General features: G+C 51.1%; 8 protein-coding genes across 8 annotated transcripts; 4 read left to right on the top strand and 4 right to left on the bottom strand.

Moving 5' to 3' along the window:
- Positions 1-406: 406 nt before the first annotated feature.
- N7477_004819 (signal recognition particle receptor subunit beta) lies at positions 407-1,418 on the bottom strand (the record flags this gene model as incomplete). The annotated part of the gene is made up of 2 exons (XM_056966482.1): positions 407-1,147; positions 1,206-1,418. The coding sequence occupies 2 exons, from the start codon at positions 1,416-1,418 to the stop codon at positions 407-409; spliced, it is 954 nt and encodes a 317-aa protein (XP_056823263.1).
- Positions 1,419-1,706: 288 nt separating this feature from the next.
- On the top strand, positions 1,707-2,776 carry N7477_004818 (putative beta-1,6-glucan biosynthesis protein (Knh1); the record flags this gene model as incomplete). The annotated part of the gene is made up of 5 exons (XM_056966481.1): positions 1,707-1,889; positions 1,964-2,064; positions 2,126-2,463; positions 2,505-2,653; positions 2,708-2,776. 5 exons carry the CDS (start codon positions 1,707-1,709, stop codon positions 2,774-2,776), a joined length of 840 nt encoding a protein of 279 aa, XP_056823262.1.
- Positions 2,777-3,111: 335 nt separating this feature from the next.
- N7477_004817 (glutamate 5-kinase) lies at positions 3,112-4,589 on the bottom strand (the record flags this gene model as incomplete). The annotated part of the gene is made up of 5 exons (XM_056966480.1): positions 3,112-3,918; positions 3,982-4,077; positions 4,132-4,242; positions 4,310-4,497; positions 4,553-4,589. 5 exons carry the CDS (start codon positions 4,587-4,589, stop codon positions 3,112-3,114), a joined length of 1,239 nt encoding a protein of 412 aa, XP_056823261.1.
- A 217-nt stretch (positions 4,590-4,806) lies between these two features.
- Positions 4,807-5,685, top strand: N7477_004816 (mitochondrial inner membrane protease ATP23; the record flags this gene model as incomplete). Its single annotated transcript, XM_056966479.1, has 2 exons — positions 4,807-5,352; positions 5,410-5,685. 2 exons carry the CDS (start codon positions 4,807-4,809, stop codon positions 5,683-5,685), a joined length of 822 nt encoding a protein of 273 aa, XP_056823260.1.
- A 256-nt stretch (positions 5,686-5,941) lies between these two features.
- N7477_004815 (aurora family serine/threonine-protein kinase) lies at positions 5,942-7,214 on the bottom strand (the record flags this gene model as incomplete). Its single annotated transcript, XM_056966478.1, has 3 exons — positions 5,942-6,067; positions 6,120-7,070; positions 7,119-7,214. The coding sequence occupies 3 exons, from the start codon at positions 7,212-7,214 to the stop codon at positions 5,942-5,944; spliced, it is 1,173 nt and encodes a 390-aa protein (XP_056823259.1).
- Positions 7,215-7,318: 104 nt separating this feature from the next.
- Positions 7,319-8,458, top strand: N7477_004814 (TIP41 family protein; the record flags this gene model as incomplete). The annotated part of the gene is made up of 4 exons (XM_056966477.1): positions 7,319-7,347; positions 7,511-7,834; positions 7,902-8,292; positions 8,345-8,458. 4 exons carry the CDS (start codon positions 7,319-7,321, stop codon positions 8,456-8,458), a joined length of 858 nt encoding a protein of 285 aa, XP_056823258.1.
- A 429-nt stretch (positions 8,459-8,887) lies between these two features.
- N7477_004813 (uncharacterized protein) lies at positions 8,888-9,962 on the top strand (the record flags this gene model as incomplete). The annotated part of the gene is made up of 3 exons (XM_056966476.1): positions 8,888-8,956; positions 9,011-9,377; positions 9,445-9,962. The coding sequence occupies 3 exons, from the start codon at positions 8,888-8,890 to the stop codon at positions 9,960-9,962; spliced, it is 954 nt and encodes a 317-aa protein (XP_056823257.1).
- Positions 9,963-10,170: 208 nt separating this feature from the next.
- Positions 10,171-12,546, bottom strand: N7477_004812 (bifunctional aminopeptidase/epoxide hydrolase; the record flags this gene model as incomplete). Its single annotated transcript, XM_056966475.1, has 12 exons — positions 10,171-10,291; positions 10,346-10,658; positions 10,699-10,834; positions 10,920-11,148; positions 11,199-11,212; positions 11,264-11,389; positions 11,455-11,574; positions 11,628-11,745; positions 11,799-11,822; positions 11,860-12,019; positions 12,076-12,160; positions 12,226-12,546. 12 exons carry the CDS (start codon positions 12,544-12,546, stop codon positions 10,171-10,173), a joined length of 1,767 nt encoding a protein of 588 aa, XP_056823256.1.
- Positions 12,547-13,055: the final 509 nt, after the last annotated feature.

Here is a 13,055-nt window from a genome sequence, read left to right as displayed (position 1 = left end):
TTGGATTCAACTCACTGTGGAATCTACATAGATTGTGCAGCGCGGGGTTATATCGCTGCACCTTTGCATAATATTCCATAGACTCGTTACTTTACAGGTGAAGAATATCAATCTGTGTCTCATGTGCTGCTTCCCCCACTCTCGGTTCGGGGAGGTGCTCCGTACGACTTACTCACTCCAACCTGTTTGGAGTCGCTGTGATCAGCAGGTGCTCGTTACTGTATTAAACATTTATAGATTATAGATGAGTAGAATTTCAGTAGCTAAGGGGCGTGGGCCTTTCACTGTACAGCGCCCCTGTCCATCTCTATACGACCTGAGAAAGCTGCTCGGTCCGCTCACACAAAGGGGAATCGGCGCTTTTGAAACAAGGTACTTCGAGGAAGTGTGACACGTCAGATAATGCTCACAAACACATACCAATCCATTCCTCCCAGCGACGCACGCCGGATCCGTATTCCTCCTGCGGATCGCCATTGACGGCACCACCCACGACATCAACCTTAATTCCCACTTGTTCAAGCAACTTGAAGGTGAAGATACCCTGGACATCGTCATCCCCCAGCACATCTTCTTCAGTCTCCAGTCCGGTGTCCATGCTAGCATCCATCAGACCCTTGGTCTTGGACTTGCGAATTCGATCAATTTCGGCTTCAAGCTTCTCCCGCACGGAGCCAGGAGGCAGAGATGTGAACAGATCCTGCTTGTTTGCAGCAACAAGGACGGGGATCTCGGCCTCTCGCTTGGTAGAAGACTTGCCCTTGCCCATTGACCGCTTCTGAAGAACCAACAAAACGTCATGGAGGTACGTCGCGGCGTCCCGGAGGTTGGCTTCATCCACCAAAGCTGCAGTATCAACCATGAACAGCAATCCCCGGATCTTGGATTTCACATCCTTGGACGAGGACATGGATTGAAGCTCCGCGATGCCCTGAGAGTTGCGTAGCTTGCCGTGGCCGGGAGTATCCTTCAGGCAGTACCTAATCGGATTCCGCGCGGCCTCTTTCAACGAAGGGTCGTTCACAGAGCGATACCGGTTCGATGCGGTGGGGACAGTAGGCGGCAAAGTGACGGAGACCAGCGTCGATGCCTGAGAAGTGTGCGTAAGATGGGCCTTCTTTGACGCCAGCGAGGACTTGCTTTCCAGCTGCAAGATACCAATTAGATTAATGGAAGACCTCCCTTTGATTGGGTAGATAGCATACCAGAGCTGTAAAAGCTGTTTTGCCGGCTCCGCTTGGGCCTAGGAGAAGGAAGTTGCATGATGACGGCGACGCTGCAGCGCGGTAAAAGACGACGTGCAGGAGCACCGGAATACCAAAGGTGATAATGACCGCAATAAAAATGGCCAAGGGGCTACCATTAAGCAGCTTGGTGGCGATCCCCGTCACGGAATCCCATCCGGCTTGAGTCGACATGGTGAGCTGATGTGGTAGGCAAGTTCCACAGTGTAAGTCCGAGTCAGGGAGATCACTACGAGGGCGATAGCACGGACCACGCCTTATCTTAGCGCACATCCTTTGCATCGTTTGCACCTTTTGCACCTTTTTCACCTTTTGCACCCGTCCCAGGGACAAGGGCGTTGGAATGGACAACAGAGTCTCGCATGCCTCGCATACCATGGAGATGGCAGGGGTGTCCCCCTTTGGTAGTGCTTCATCCTCGACATAGACCTGGTCCGTCTTCTCCCTCCCACTCCACTCAGCATGAGGTTCGACTGTCTGCTTCCAGCTCTCTTGTCCCTGTTGGGCACTGTCTCGGCTCAGACCTTAAGTGGACTGACATTTGACGGGCGAGACTCGGTGAGTCTTGTCTGGGCTTTGGATAGGGTGACCTCCGGGCGTTATGACTTCTACCTGTGCGCAGGCGATGAGTCTACAGGCTCATATGTAAGTGAATCGCCTTTGTATACTTTTATACTTTTATACTTCTAGACCACGGCTAATGGATTGAAACATGATAGGAAACGCTATTGCAAGTTATCAGCGATAGTCTCTACACCCCAGGTGACCTGGTCTCCTTCAGCGTTGACCCAAGTGTCGGTGGAACCGACCTGAATGCATAGTAAGGACCACCTTTGAAGCTCGAATTGAAAGAGGCCGAGTCTGACCTTTGACCATATTAGCTTCCTAAAGGTGGTTCCTTCAGACAACAAGGAGCAATGGTCCGGATTTACCTCCCATTTTACCCTTACTAATATGACGGGCACCTTTTCCACCAAGGTGTCCGATGCACTCAGGTCAATGCAACCCATCGAGATCACCTGGGCCACGGAGGTAGACACCAACATCCTCAAGGCCGCCGAAGGTGGTCCTTTTTACAACAGATCCACGCTCAGTAGTGACATCCATGACGAATTGACCACGTCTGTCCTACAATTTCCCACACCAACTATTCCCAATGAACTGGATCGACATGAACTGCGGAAGCGTCTCGGAATTGACCCGCACAATATCCCCTATGGTGAGCAGACGGGCCTAACAAAGTATGCCCCGATGCCCAAGAGGGCCGGAAGCACGATTGCGGACAAGTCGCCGACGCCTCAGTACCCGCCTTTCCCTTCTCCATCGCAACCACCTACCTTCCTGCTCCTACGGTCCAATACACGGACACTGCGTATCTGACATGGACTACCCACAGCATTGAGAACACGGTACGTTTTACTTCTTCATGTTCAAGAATTCATTAAGCTAATTATGGTCTAAAGGCTGCCCCTGCCGCTGCTCCCACACTGGACAAGAGGATGCAGGCGTGGCTCGAGCGTTGGAAGGATTAATTGCAATTTGCTCCTACAGCGTATACATTTTCCCCTGTTGATTTTAATCTTGGCAGGAGGAATTTTCTTGAACACTCCTTCCAAATAATCAATTATTCTTTAAGCTTGTCTCTGATGACTGGTATCATGTGAGAATCATGGATCATAGTGTGCTTTCCCCACCAATTCTATAGGCTGGGCCTTGGCTAGAGACTCACGCCAAAGCCGGCCTGAGTTTATTGATGTCACAAGGCTATCTTTGATGACCACCTTTTGTGTGCCATAGACACCAGCGGTCACTGGGACGATTTCGCTGCCTCCATCACTGACGATAGCGAGGGGTCAGCAGGGTGATATCAGTCCTGCGGGTGAAATGAGATGTTTTCATGCAATGCAACGTAGTCGCTCTCTGCATACCCAAGTAATGACTCAATTGAGTTGCTGCGGTGGCCCTTGATATGCGCAATCTCGATACTTCCGTAGTTCACTAGCGCACGGCCGACTTCCCGCGGCTCTTGGCCATGGTGAAGGAAGTCGCCATTCAGGGCATCTGGGTCAGGTCGTTCAACAACCACGAGCCGGACTGCTTCTTGCTGTCCGAAGTGACCTTCAACACCAAGTACTCCTGCTGGGAGAAGGCTGGCCTTGTTGAGAAGCAGTGCATCATACGCTCCTTGATCGATATAGATAGTACCATGTGGGGTGAGCCCGTGGAGCAACCAGAATGTCCGGGACTGAATTGGAGTATCGGATGGGAGGAATCGAGTGTGAAGAGGAGGAGCGGGGATATCCGCCAACTGGCCTGGCGAGATATCGTTTAAATCTGCAATCTCTCGTAGACTTTGCAGGTATTTCACAATTTCGTGAACGTTGCCCGGCTTTGAGCTCTTGGTGATGATTGTGGTCACACCAGCACTGGTTCCCAGCTTTGCGGCGACGATCTTCGTGCTCATGCCACCTGTTCCCAAGGAAGACCCAGCAGACGAGACATCAGCTTCCAGCGCTGAAATGTCAGAAACTACCTCAATAGGCTGGGCGTCGGGGTTATTGCGCGGGTTGGCAGTATAAAGACAGTCGACATCAGTCATCAGGAACAGATAATCGGCCTTGACTGTCGCCGCAGTGATCGCGGAGAGGGTATCGTTGTCGCCGAATTTGATTTCCTGTAAGTCTCGAGTTAGATCTTGAGGTCAGAAGATCATGTCCAACAAGGACGAAATGCGTACAGAAACAGCTAGGGTATCATTTTCATTGACAATGGGAATCACACCCATGTCGAACAATTGCTCGAACGTATTTTGGGCGTTGACATATTGTGCTCTCTGGTATCTGATTAATGAACGGCAGGAGCATTTCAGCGTCAAAGCTAGCCTTACATCTGCAATATCATTCCTCGTCAAAAGGATTTGGGCCACCGGAACTCGAAGATGCGAGAACAGATTATCCCACAGACTCATTAGCCGGCATTGGCCCACCGCCGCAAGCGCCTAACATCTCAATCAGCTCCGTTCTAGGAAACCAGTCTGGTTCAACATCCAAATTGCGAGTTCGCACCTGTATTCGGGGAAGGTAGGTTGGTCTTTCGTCCACGTCCATTCTTCGCAAGCCAACGCCAACTGCGCCTGAAGAGACGAGCACAACTCGGTGACCATCCTTGCGTAACTTGGAGACCGTTTCGACAATTAAAGTCAAGATCGATAGAATGGGCTCATGGGTTTTCTCATCAACAATGGAACTTGTTCCTTCAAGAAATAAATTAGCTGTGTTCCGCATTGAGTCACATTTGTCTCCCCGCACCGAGTTTAATCACAATCGTCAACCCTGAGGTCGCCATATTGCCCAAGCCAGTCAATCCAAGTGATAGTGGCAATTGGATCGCCTTCAAGCGTTCTGAAAGGAAAATAGAGAATTCCCCGCTCGTTGTCATGGAAGAGGGAACTGACGAATCGCGATTCCCTTGGGGAAATCTCCAATTTCTGCCGGCGGCGTCCGCCCCCTGTGGAGGTTTCTCACTTTCCGATTGCGCGCCTCCTCAGGTTGGTGAAATCAAGATGTCCGATTCTCAGTTGCCGGGTGCGACCGCACCGTCAAATGAAAAGCCCGATACCGGGTTCATTCCCGGTGATGATACGATGACACAGTTTCGCAACATCTACTCTATCTTGACGGGGAAAATGTCACCAGAGGGAATTGAGCAGTTCCGCGTTGCGCGAGACATTCGAAATGAAGCTGCTGACTGTAAGCGGTGTGATGAACAGCGTGACTACCTACTTCAATGGAGTGAGTTTCTTGATTCGAAATTGCTTAAAGCGAATAGGCTAATAATCCGTGATAAAGGTCCGACAATCCGCTTCCTCAGTGACAACATTCGGCAACTTGGCGGCGATCTTCACAGTCACAATATTTATTGCCGCCGCTGTACCGACCGAAAGGGCGGCGGGTTTGATCCCGAATATGGAATATTGATCTGTGCGAATGAGATGAAAGACCAGGGGCATTTGGAGGACACCATGGCTCATGAGATGGTTCACGCCTACGATCACCTGCGGTTCAAAGTCAATTGGACTGAGAACTTGCGACATGCTGCGTGTACAGAGGTATGAGCTTTGTTCTTCACACTGGCGCAGCGGCTCACACCGGCTAACCTTTGCTAGATCCGAGCCAGCTCGCTCAGCGGCGAGTGTAGATGGGCACGCGAGTTCTTCCGACGGGGCCAATGGAAGCTTACCCAGCAACACCAGGAGTGTGTCCGGAGACGAGCTGTCTTGTCCGTAAGGGCACGGCCTACTTGCAGGACGAGGCTCATGCACAGCAAGTGGTCAATGAGGTCTGGGACAGCTGCTTTAGAGACACTCGGCCATTTGATGAAATTTACCGATGATACCGACCCCACTGCGCTCTCCCCTCTTTACGTCCATGATTCCACTTAGCCTTACAACGGGTTACCCTCATCTGTACCATAGAGTTTTGAATGTACCATATTTGATTGGCATCGGATGAAAACAAGATTAACAGCCAAAATGATCCCATATCTTGACCGGCTTTACTCCAGAAAGAAAACGAAACCCCAACTCCGAGAATGCGGAAATACCCAACGCCTCAGTCAGAAGTCCTGTCATTCACACAGGAGACATCATAAGATAGACAAAAAAGACACCAAAACACCATTTGGTAATGCAAAGACAATTATGCTTTAGTGTCTTTGGAAGACCCCGAGCTCCGCTTTGCATCTTTCACGCAGTGCTTGACAATCCAAGGATGACGTTGGATCTCATCCAGAGGAATTCGCTTCTCAGGGTCCAGGACAAGGAGCTAGAGCCAGTCAGTACTATACTTGTCAACAGAAGTCAACATCGAAACTAACCTTCTTGATAAGGTCCCTAGCCTCCGGGCTAACGAAGGACGGCACGGACATATCAGCCCTGGTGATTCGGCGCTGGGTCATCACAGGCGTATCTTCGAAAGGAGCCTCGCCAACCAGGAACTCATATGCCAGAACACCAAGACTCCACAGATCCACCTTCTCGCTGTAGAAATTGTCTTGAGAGCCAGGTTTCAGCATCTCCGGAGGGAGGTAGTCGAGCGTTCCGCACATGGTCTGGCGTCGGTTGTTGGGGGCGTGAACACTCCAGCCGAAGTCGCTGATCTTGATTTCTCCATGAATACCGACAAGAATGTTCTCGGGCTTGATATCACGGTGCATCACATGCTTCTTGTGCAAGTACTTCAGCGCCGCTGCCATCTGTGCAATGTACTGCGCAGCCTTCCATTCAGGGAACCGGTGCTCTTTGCGAAGGTGCTTGTACAATTCACCCCTTCCAGCGAACTCGAGGATCAAGAAGATTCGCTTGCTGTCGTGGAAATGGCCGTAGAGCCTCAGGACGTTTGGATGACGAAGGTTACTCTGGATTTCGATTTCACGGCGGACTTGCTTCTGGACGCCGCCCTGCTGCAGCTCGGACTTGTGAAGCACCTTGAGGGCGCAGACAAAGCCCGAAGATCGCTCCTTGGCAAGGTAAACACGACCGAACTTTCCCTTGCCAAGGGGTTTACCGATCTCAAACATCCCGAGATGTAATTCCTTTGGCACAGATGGGTCATTCAGCGACGTGGACGTACGCTGATCTCCGTTCTCGTCCGTGTTGCGGGACACCCTTGAGCCCTGAGAACTCCTCGCAGGTGAGAGAGGAACGTTCATCGAGTTCTTGTTATCATTGGTGTTTTGAAGAGCTAGCTTCAACAGATGGGCCCGGTTGGGGTTGTTCATCTGGGCCGCACCAAGTCCGGACAGAGAGACGGCCGTCGACAGAGAGCCCTAAGACAGGTTAGCAGGCTGCAGTGTTGGGTTCAAGGGGTATTTCACCACCTTTTGCTTCCCATAAGTGCGGTCGCCTCCAGTGTCCTTCTCTTCCTTGACAGACAGGTGCTCGAAACGAGCTTCCAATGTCTTGGTCGCCATTGGGAGGATAGGTAGTAAAGGATGAGAGGTGAGGAAAAGGGAGAATAAAATGGATGTCGATAAGCAAGCGCAGTTTCAAAAGGCAGATTCAAGCCCTTGCAAGCATGATCAGATGGCGCAGTGTGGTTATCGAGTAAGTTCAAGAGTCCAAAGGAGCTCGGCGAGGAATGGGGTGTTTGGGGTCGATGGGTGCGTCTCCCGGGCAACGCTCTTCGGTCCGCCTCTTTCTCCGCCCGCGGGGCTCTATCGCCATATCGGCATATCGCTATCAGCTCGAGCTCTGCGACATGGTCTAGCATGTATTCCACGCCATTCACTGCGCCCAGGGCGCATGCGGCCGTTTCTCCGGAGAGCAAGAGACCCAATGAGATCTCGACTCATGGCTTTCGTATTTCCACGCAAAAGCAGCCCATTCTGAAAGCCGATCCCATTGAGGAGATGACCAAAAAACTCGGCATCGCCCCGCCGGAGATGATCTTTGGTGATAACTATGTGATGATCGAGCATCAGAAGAGTGGTTGGGCTATCAATTTTAACTCCTTTGATGCGCTGGACCTGGTGGACAAGACCGGGCAGTCAATGCTTCAGGTCGCATACTCCAAGGAGTGGCAGAGGAGCAGGTACAATGTTCCAACCTTAACTTATTGCTCTCATAGGAATTTCAAGCTGATGCTGGGTTACTGATAGAGAGAACACACATGAGGGGATTAAAGAGGTCGTCAAGCCGTTCGACTGGTCCTACAGCACAGACTACAAGGGTACTCTCAGTCCCAATGCGAAGCCGTTCGAAGAGACCACCAAACCGATCCCCTTCGACCTTCTGAAGCGTCCAGACCCAATCCTTTTCTTCGACGACGTTGTCCTTTATGAAGATGAACTGGCGGATAACGGTATCGCGATGCTGTCCTGCAAGATCCGTGTGATGCCGGGGAGAATGCTACTTTTGTCCCGTTTCTTCATGAGACTGGACAATGTCTTGATTCGTCTTCGCGACACTCGCGTTTACGTTGATTTTGAGACTCGTGAAGTGATTCGCGAATACCAATCTAAGGAATGTGAATATGAGAAAGTGAGACAGGTATGATCATAAAATCCCGAGTAGTCCTGCTTCTCTCGCTAACCCTTCCCAGATGCTTGCAGGTACGCGGGACGATATCCCGGCATTGATGAGAGACCCTAATAGGCTCTCCGAGCTGCTGCCTATCGTAGCAAAGCATTCGGAACGTGTTGTCCTTGATGCTTAAAGGTCTAGATTTTGCCGAGATCTTCAAGCGACGCGCTTAACATACGAAAGCAGAGTCACTGAACTTATTACAAAGCAGACAGCAAAAATGACTTGGCTATCTGAACTCCTCCGTGTTTCATTAAGAAGCTTATCCAATGAATAGACGAATATGAAATGACCCTTTTATGAATTGACTGCTTTTGGATGGCACTATTTTACGACCACGTCGATAACTTTGGCCGCCGATAGCATTTGCTCAAATTTCTTGAACCAAGATATCTAGTTATGCAGATGGGTTGGCTACATTGGCCAACCGCTGCTGTTGTGTAGCACTGGGTCTCGGAACGAATAGTCCCGTCATTGATCGCGGAGGCAAACGGTGCAAACGCTCCAGATCGCCGAGCGAGAAAGCAGCAGCTTCCAGGAAAAACTTCCGACACATCGCAAAATGTCGACCCCAAGAGCAACAACTTTTTGGACGCGGGACATTCGCAGGTCTCGGATTCAGAGCCTTCAGGTACATGCTTTCATACTTCTCACGCCCCGGAAACTCAGCGCTGACCTCCCATAGCGGTCCTTCACCCACCGCCTATCCATCTCGACTACGTCGCAGAAACCAACTAGCTGCAATGCTGCTTCAAAGTCAGCCTTGATGGCATCTACGCCATGGTCGCTAAGCCGTGATATGCTGTCGCGCTCAATATTGCCTGTTCGATCCTACTCTCAGGGATCTACCGTCTCTCGCCTCGCCAGGAGTGCCGTGGCCCCAGGCGCTTCAGCCGAAACCTACATTGCATACGGTATGACGCAGAAGCTTTTTGAGGCTTGCTCAATGCAGGCGGATTATAAGATTCCTCAGGCGTCTCAGAAGGGTGTGGCCGTTCCGACCACCGAATCCGGCGAACATCTTGGCGTTGGCGACAGCTGGTGGTATCGAGGTTCGTGAATGCCACATGAGACTAATGAATTCTGGCCAAAACCAGGGATTAATACGTGTTTCTACAGAGCTCGGCCTTGTTCCGACGTTTTCCACCTGGTCGCAAATCACATTCCTCCATATGTATCTGTTGACGGTCCGATTGCGCGCGCTCCCAACCCGAGAGAGCGTACAGACCTACTCTCGCCACCTGATCGACCATTTCTCACATAACGCTGAACACCGCATGGATGTTCTTCATGACCTGGGCAGCCGAACCATCCGGAATAAGTACTTGAAGGATCTCTTTATTCAATGGCGTGGTATCATTGCCGCTTACGACGAGGGCCTGATCAAAGGTGACGCGGTCTTGGGGGCTGCTGTCTGGAGGAACCTGTGGAAGGCGAGTGCCACGGGACCTGATGGCCAGGAAATTGACTGGACCAAGGTCGCGTGGGTGGTCGCCTATATGCGACGAGTCCTGTCTGAGATCTCGAAGATGGACGAGGCGGATTTGGTCTTCAGTCTGAGTACGGGAGACTTGAAAAGCTCCGGCATCTTTGGCTACTCTGCGCTTGATAAGAAAATGGCCGAGGGAACCAAGTAATCCCAGGTGGCCAAGTGTAAAACAAACATCCCTTCTCTTCAGCATTTTTGTCTTACTCTATGTACATCCCGTTCGAACCCTTTGCTTTACCAGATTAATCCAGCGAGGCACAAAAATCGATCACATTCAGCTCTATGCATTCAGGCTTTCTTTTTTGATTTCTCAGCGGAGCCTATAGTTTCTGGTTTTTGAATAGCATGGAAATTTTTCATTTCTTGCCAAAGAGGTCCTTCTCGACCATGCCACGGCAGATAGGGTGGTAGAAGTCCTTGTACTTCTCAAAGGTCTCAAGAGCGACAGGGCGGTTAATCTTCTGGAGATTGCGGAAGCTGAATTATGCACATTAGCATCGTTACCAGGGCTATCGGGGCTGGCAACCTTACAGAGGGCGGACAAACTTCATCCTTCCGATGCGGCCCAGCAGTTCCGTGGTGGGTTCGATAACACTTTCATCGCCAGCCTTCATGCCAACCTGGAAGTACAGGTTGGAAACTTCAATGTTCTCACTCTTGGACAATCCGTAGACCTCCCCCATTAGCTTTGAGAGCTCAGGGCGGAGGGGCTGCTCCCACCGCAGGATCTGCTCGAGGAAAACGACGATCTGGTTGGCTGTCAGACCTTCCAGGTCGCTCGCCTGCGGCTTGAAGGAGGAGTTGGGGAGCGTCTCCCATTTTTGAGCCAAAGAATAGACGACATCTACCAGCGAAGTATCAAAATCTGGCTTGGGGGGGCAAACCAGGAGTGTAGAACCACTTGTCCCAGTCCAAGTCGTTCAACAGCTTGGATGCCTCAGAATCAGAATTGAAGAAGTCGAGAATCGTCGCCTTGAACTCGTATGAATCCAGAGACTTCATCTTGAAGACAGTGAAGTACTAAAATCAAGTTAGCAAAAGACTGTCCCAAAGATGGATACTGTGGAAGAAGAAGGGGGGGGTAAGGCGGGGGTGGGCGCAATACGTGAGGAATGAACTTGTCAAACTTCGGCTTTCCGACCAAGTTCTCGAGGTGGAACAGGAAGTTGAACCCCTTCTCATAAGGAATGCTGGAGAAGGCATCGTCAGGATCCTTGCCCTTGAGATCGGTCACCAGCTTCGTGAACTCATGGTCGTGGCCGAAATGCTCCACGGAATCTGTCAGCGATTTCCAACCGATGATGGCAGAGAAGTGGCGATACGCCTCTCCATGACTGTCGAGGTTAGTGACACTGAGTAGACTCTCAGTTCATAAGAGACATACATTGCAGCCAAGATCTATGCACGAGTCAGTCAGAATGGCCAGGTCAAACATAGGAAATCACATACCCGTCGTTCAAGGTATACTGTCCAGCCCTCGTTGAGCCAGAAGTGCTCCCACGAGGCGTTGGTCACAAGATTTCCACTCCAGCTGTGAGCGAGCTCATGTGCAATGACATCAATGTTTTCCCGGTCCTGGTACCCCATGTTAATACCAAAAATAAACCTGAATCTCAGTTTGAGTTGCTAGTGAAGCGCACCTTGGAGATAATGCTCGGAGTCGCGAAGGTAAAGATGGGGTTCTCCATGCCGCCATAGGGGAAACTGGGCGGCAGAATAAGAACGTTGTACTCGCCCCAGGCATAGGGATATACGATTTTCTGCATGAATATCAGCATCAAAAGCAGGCAGCGCCGGGACTCGGTTGAAATACCTCGATGGTGTTGATGAAAGTTTCCGTGTCCGCCTCGAGTTCCCATTTACATTCTTCCAGCTTATCAGGGCTAGTGGCGACCACACTTCGGGGCCCAATGGGGGCCTCGGAGACATCTCTGTCACAAGGTCAGTTAGAAGTCTCCCAATGTAATAAGAGCGCGGTTCTTACCCGCTTGCGATTGCAAACAGATAGCTAGGAATCGGGACCGATTGATTAAATCGATACAGACGCTTTCCTGATTGGGGGGGTCTCCGACGAATCCCGAAGGGGCAAACCACTGGTCATGACCGGGAGAGGAGAGGTGATGTTGAAATCAAAGGTGCTCTTGACATCCGGCGTGTCTTGGCAAGGGAAGATGGACCGCGCGTGGATGGCCTGGCATTGCGAGACTAGCACTGGGTGAGCAAGAGGGTCTTGAAAAGGTACAGTCTTCCTTGTCACCTACACATATACGGATGCTTCTTGTTGGAAGTTTGGGCGGGAGTCAACCACTGGAGCGCGGTGCACTTCTCAGTGGTCTTCACGGCGATCTACCCCTAGCATGTCAGTGACTGAAGGGCAGGGCCACGAGGATATATGAACTAATAAGACCTACATCAACCTCAACGGTCCCATTGAGCTCCACCGCCTTGTCCAGGCAGATCCTCAACGGGGTTCCGAACGGTGCCAGCGATGACATCAGCTCCCATTTGGATGGCTGACCATTGACCTTCACGGAGCCGATGTCGAGATAGCTGGTATCCAGGATAATCTCCCGAGACTCGGCATCGGTAGTGGACTTGAAGCGGTGGACGACATTACCCACGAGCTTCTTCTGGTCGAACAGAATATCGAAATTGGCAGTGATGTGGGTGGAGCGCCAGTTGTTGTAGTTGCTCAGCGTGTTGGGATCACGCGGGTTAGTAACCACGGCCATTCTGCGTATAGGCGATGATTTCAGGGCTGAGAAAGATCGTGAGAGAGAGCGATGAAGTCCGAGCGGGGAGGGAATCATCGTTCCGCGTAACTAGCTAACCACGTAACCACTCTGGCAATATTTTTTTTTTCGGTGTTCCCGCCTCTAAGCGATACACGAATGCAACCCTTTTTGGACAAGTCAAGGAACTCCGAAGATAGGCCCAGAAAGGCAACCTGATTAGATCTTCTTTAGATTTTCGCCCCTTGATGTATATCTCGCGTTTCAAAGGATGCTTCAGATCATCGAGTTGAGGTGTATACTTCTTCATCCCCCCCAGTTGCGGCTGTCGCTCCGCTAGGGAGGAAAACAATAACATGTACCCCCTTTACTCTCTTTCGCTCTTGCCCCATCCCTCTCGCCTCCCCTACCCCATAATCATTCCTGGACCCCTCTTTTGCTCTCCGGGGTCACCTTCGAGGAATCGAACAATCGAACAATCAAAAGTCTTGGTGTCTCCCCGCATTCGA

Source organism: Penicillium maclennaniae (genome assembly GCF_028827695.1).
Source record: "Penicillium maclennaniae strain IBT 15551 chromosome Unknown utg000004l:1.0-3007600.0:1.0-3009580.0, whole genome shotgun sequence".
NCBI classification, from domain to species: domain Eukaryota; kingdom Fungi; phylum Ascomycota; class Eurotiomycetes; order Eurotiales; family Aspergillaceae; genus Penicillium; species Penicillium maclennaniae.
This window is presented reverse-complemented; position numbering and strand designations above follow the sequence as displayed.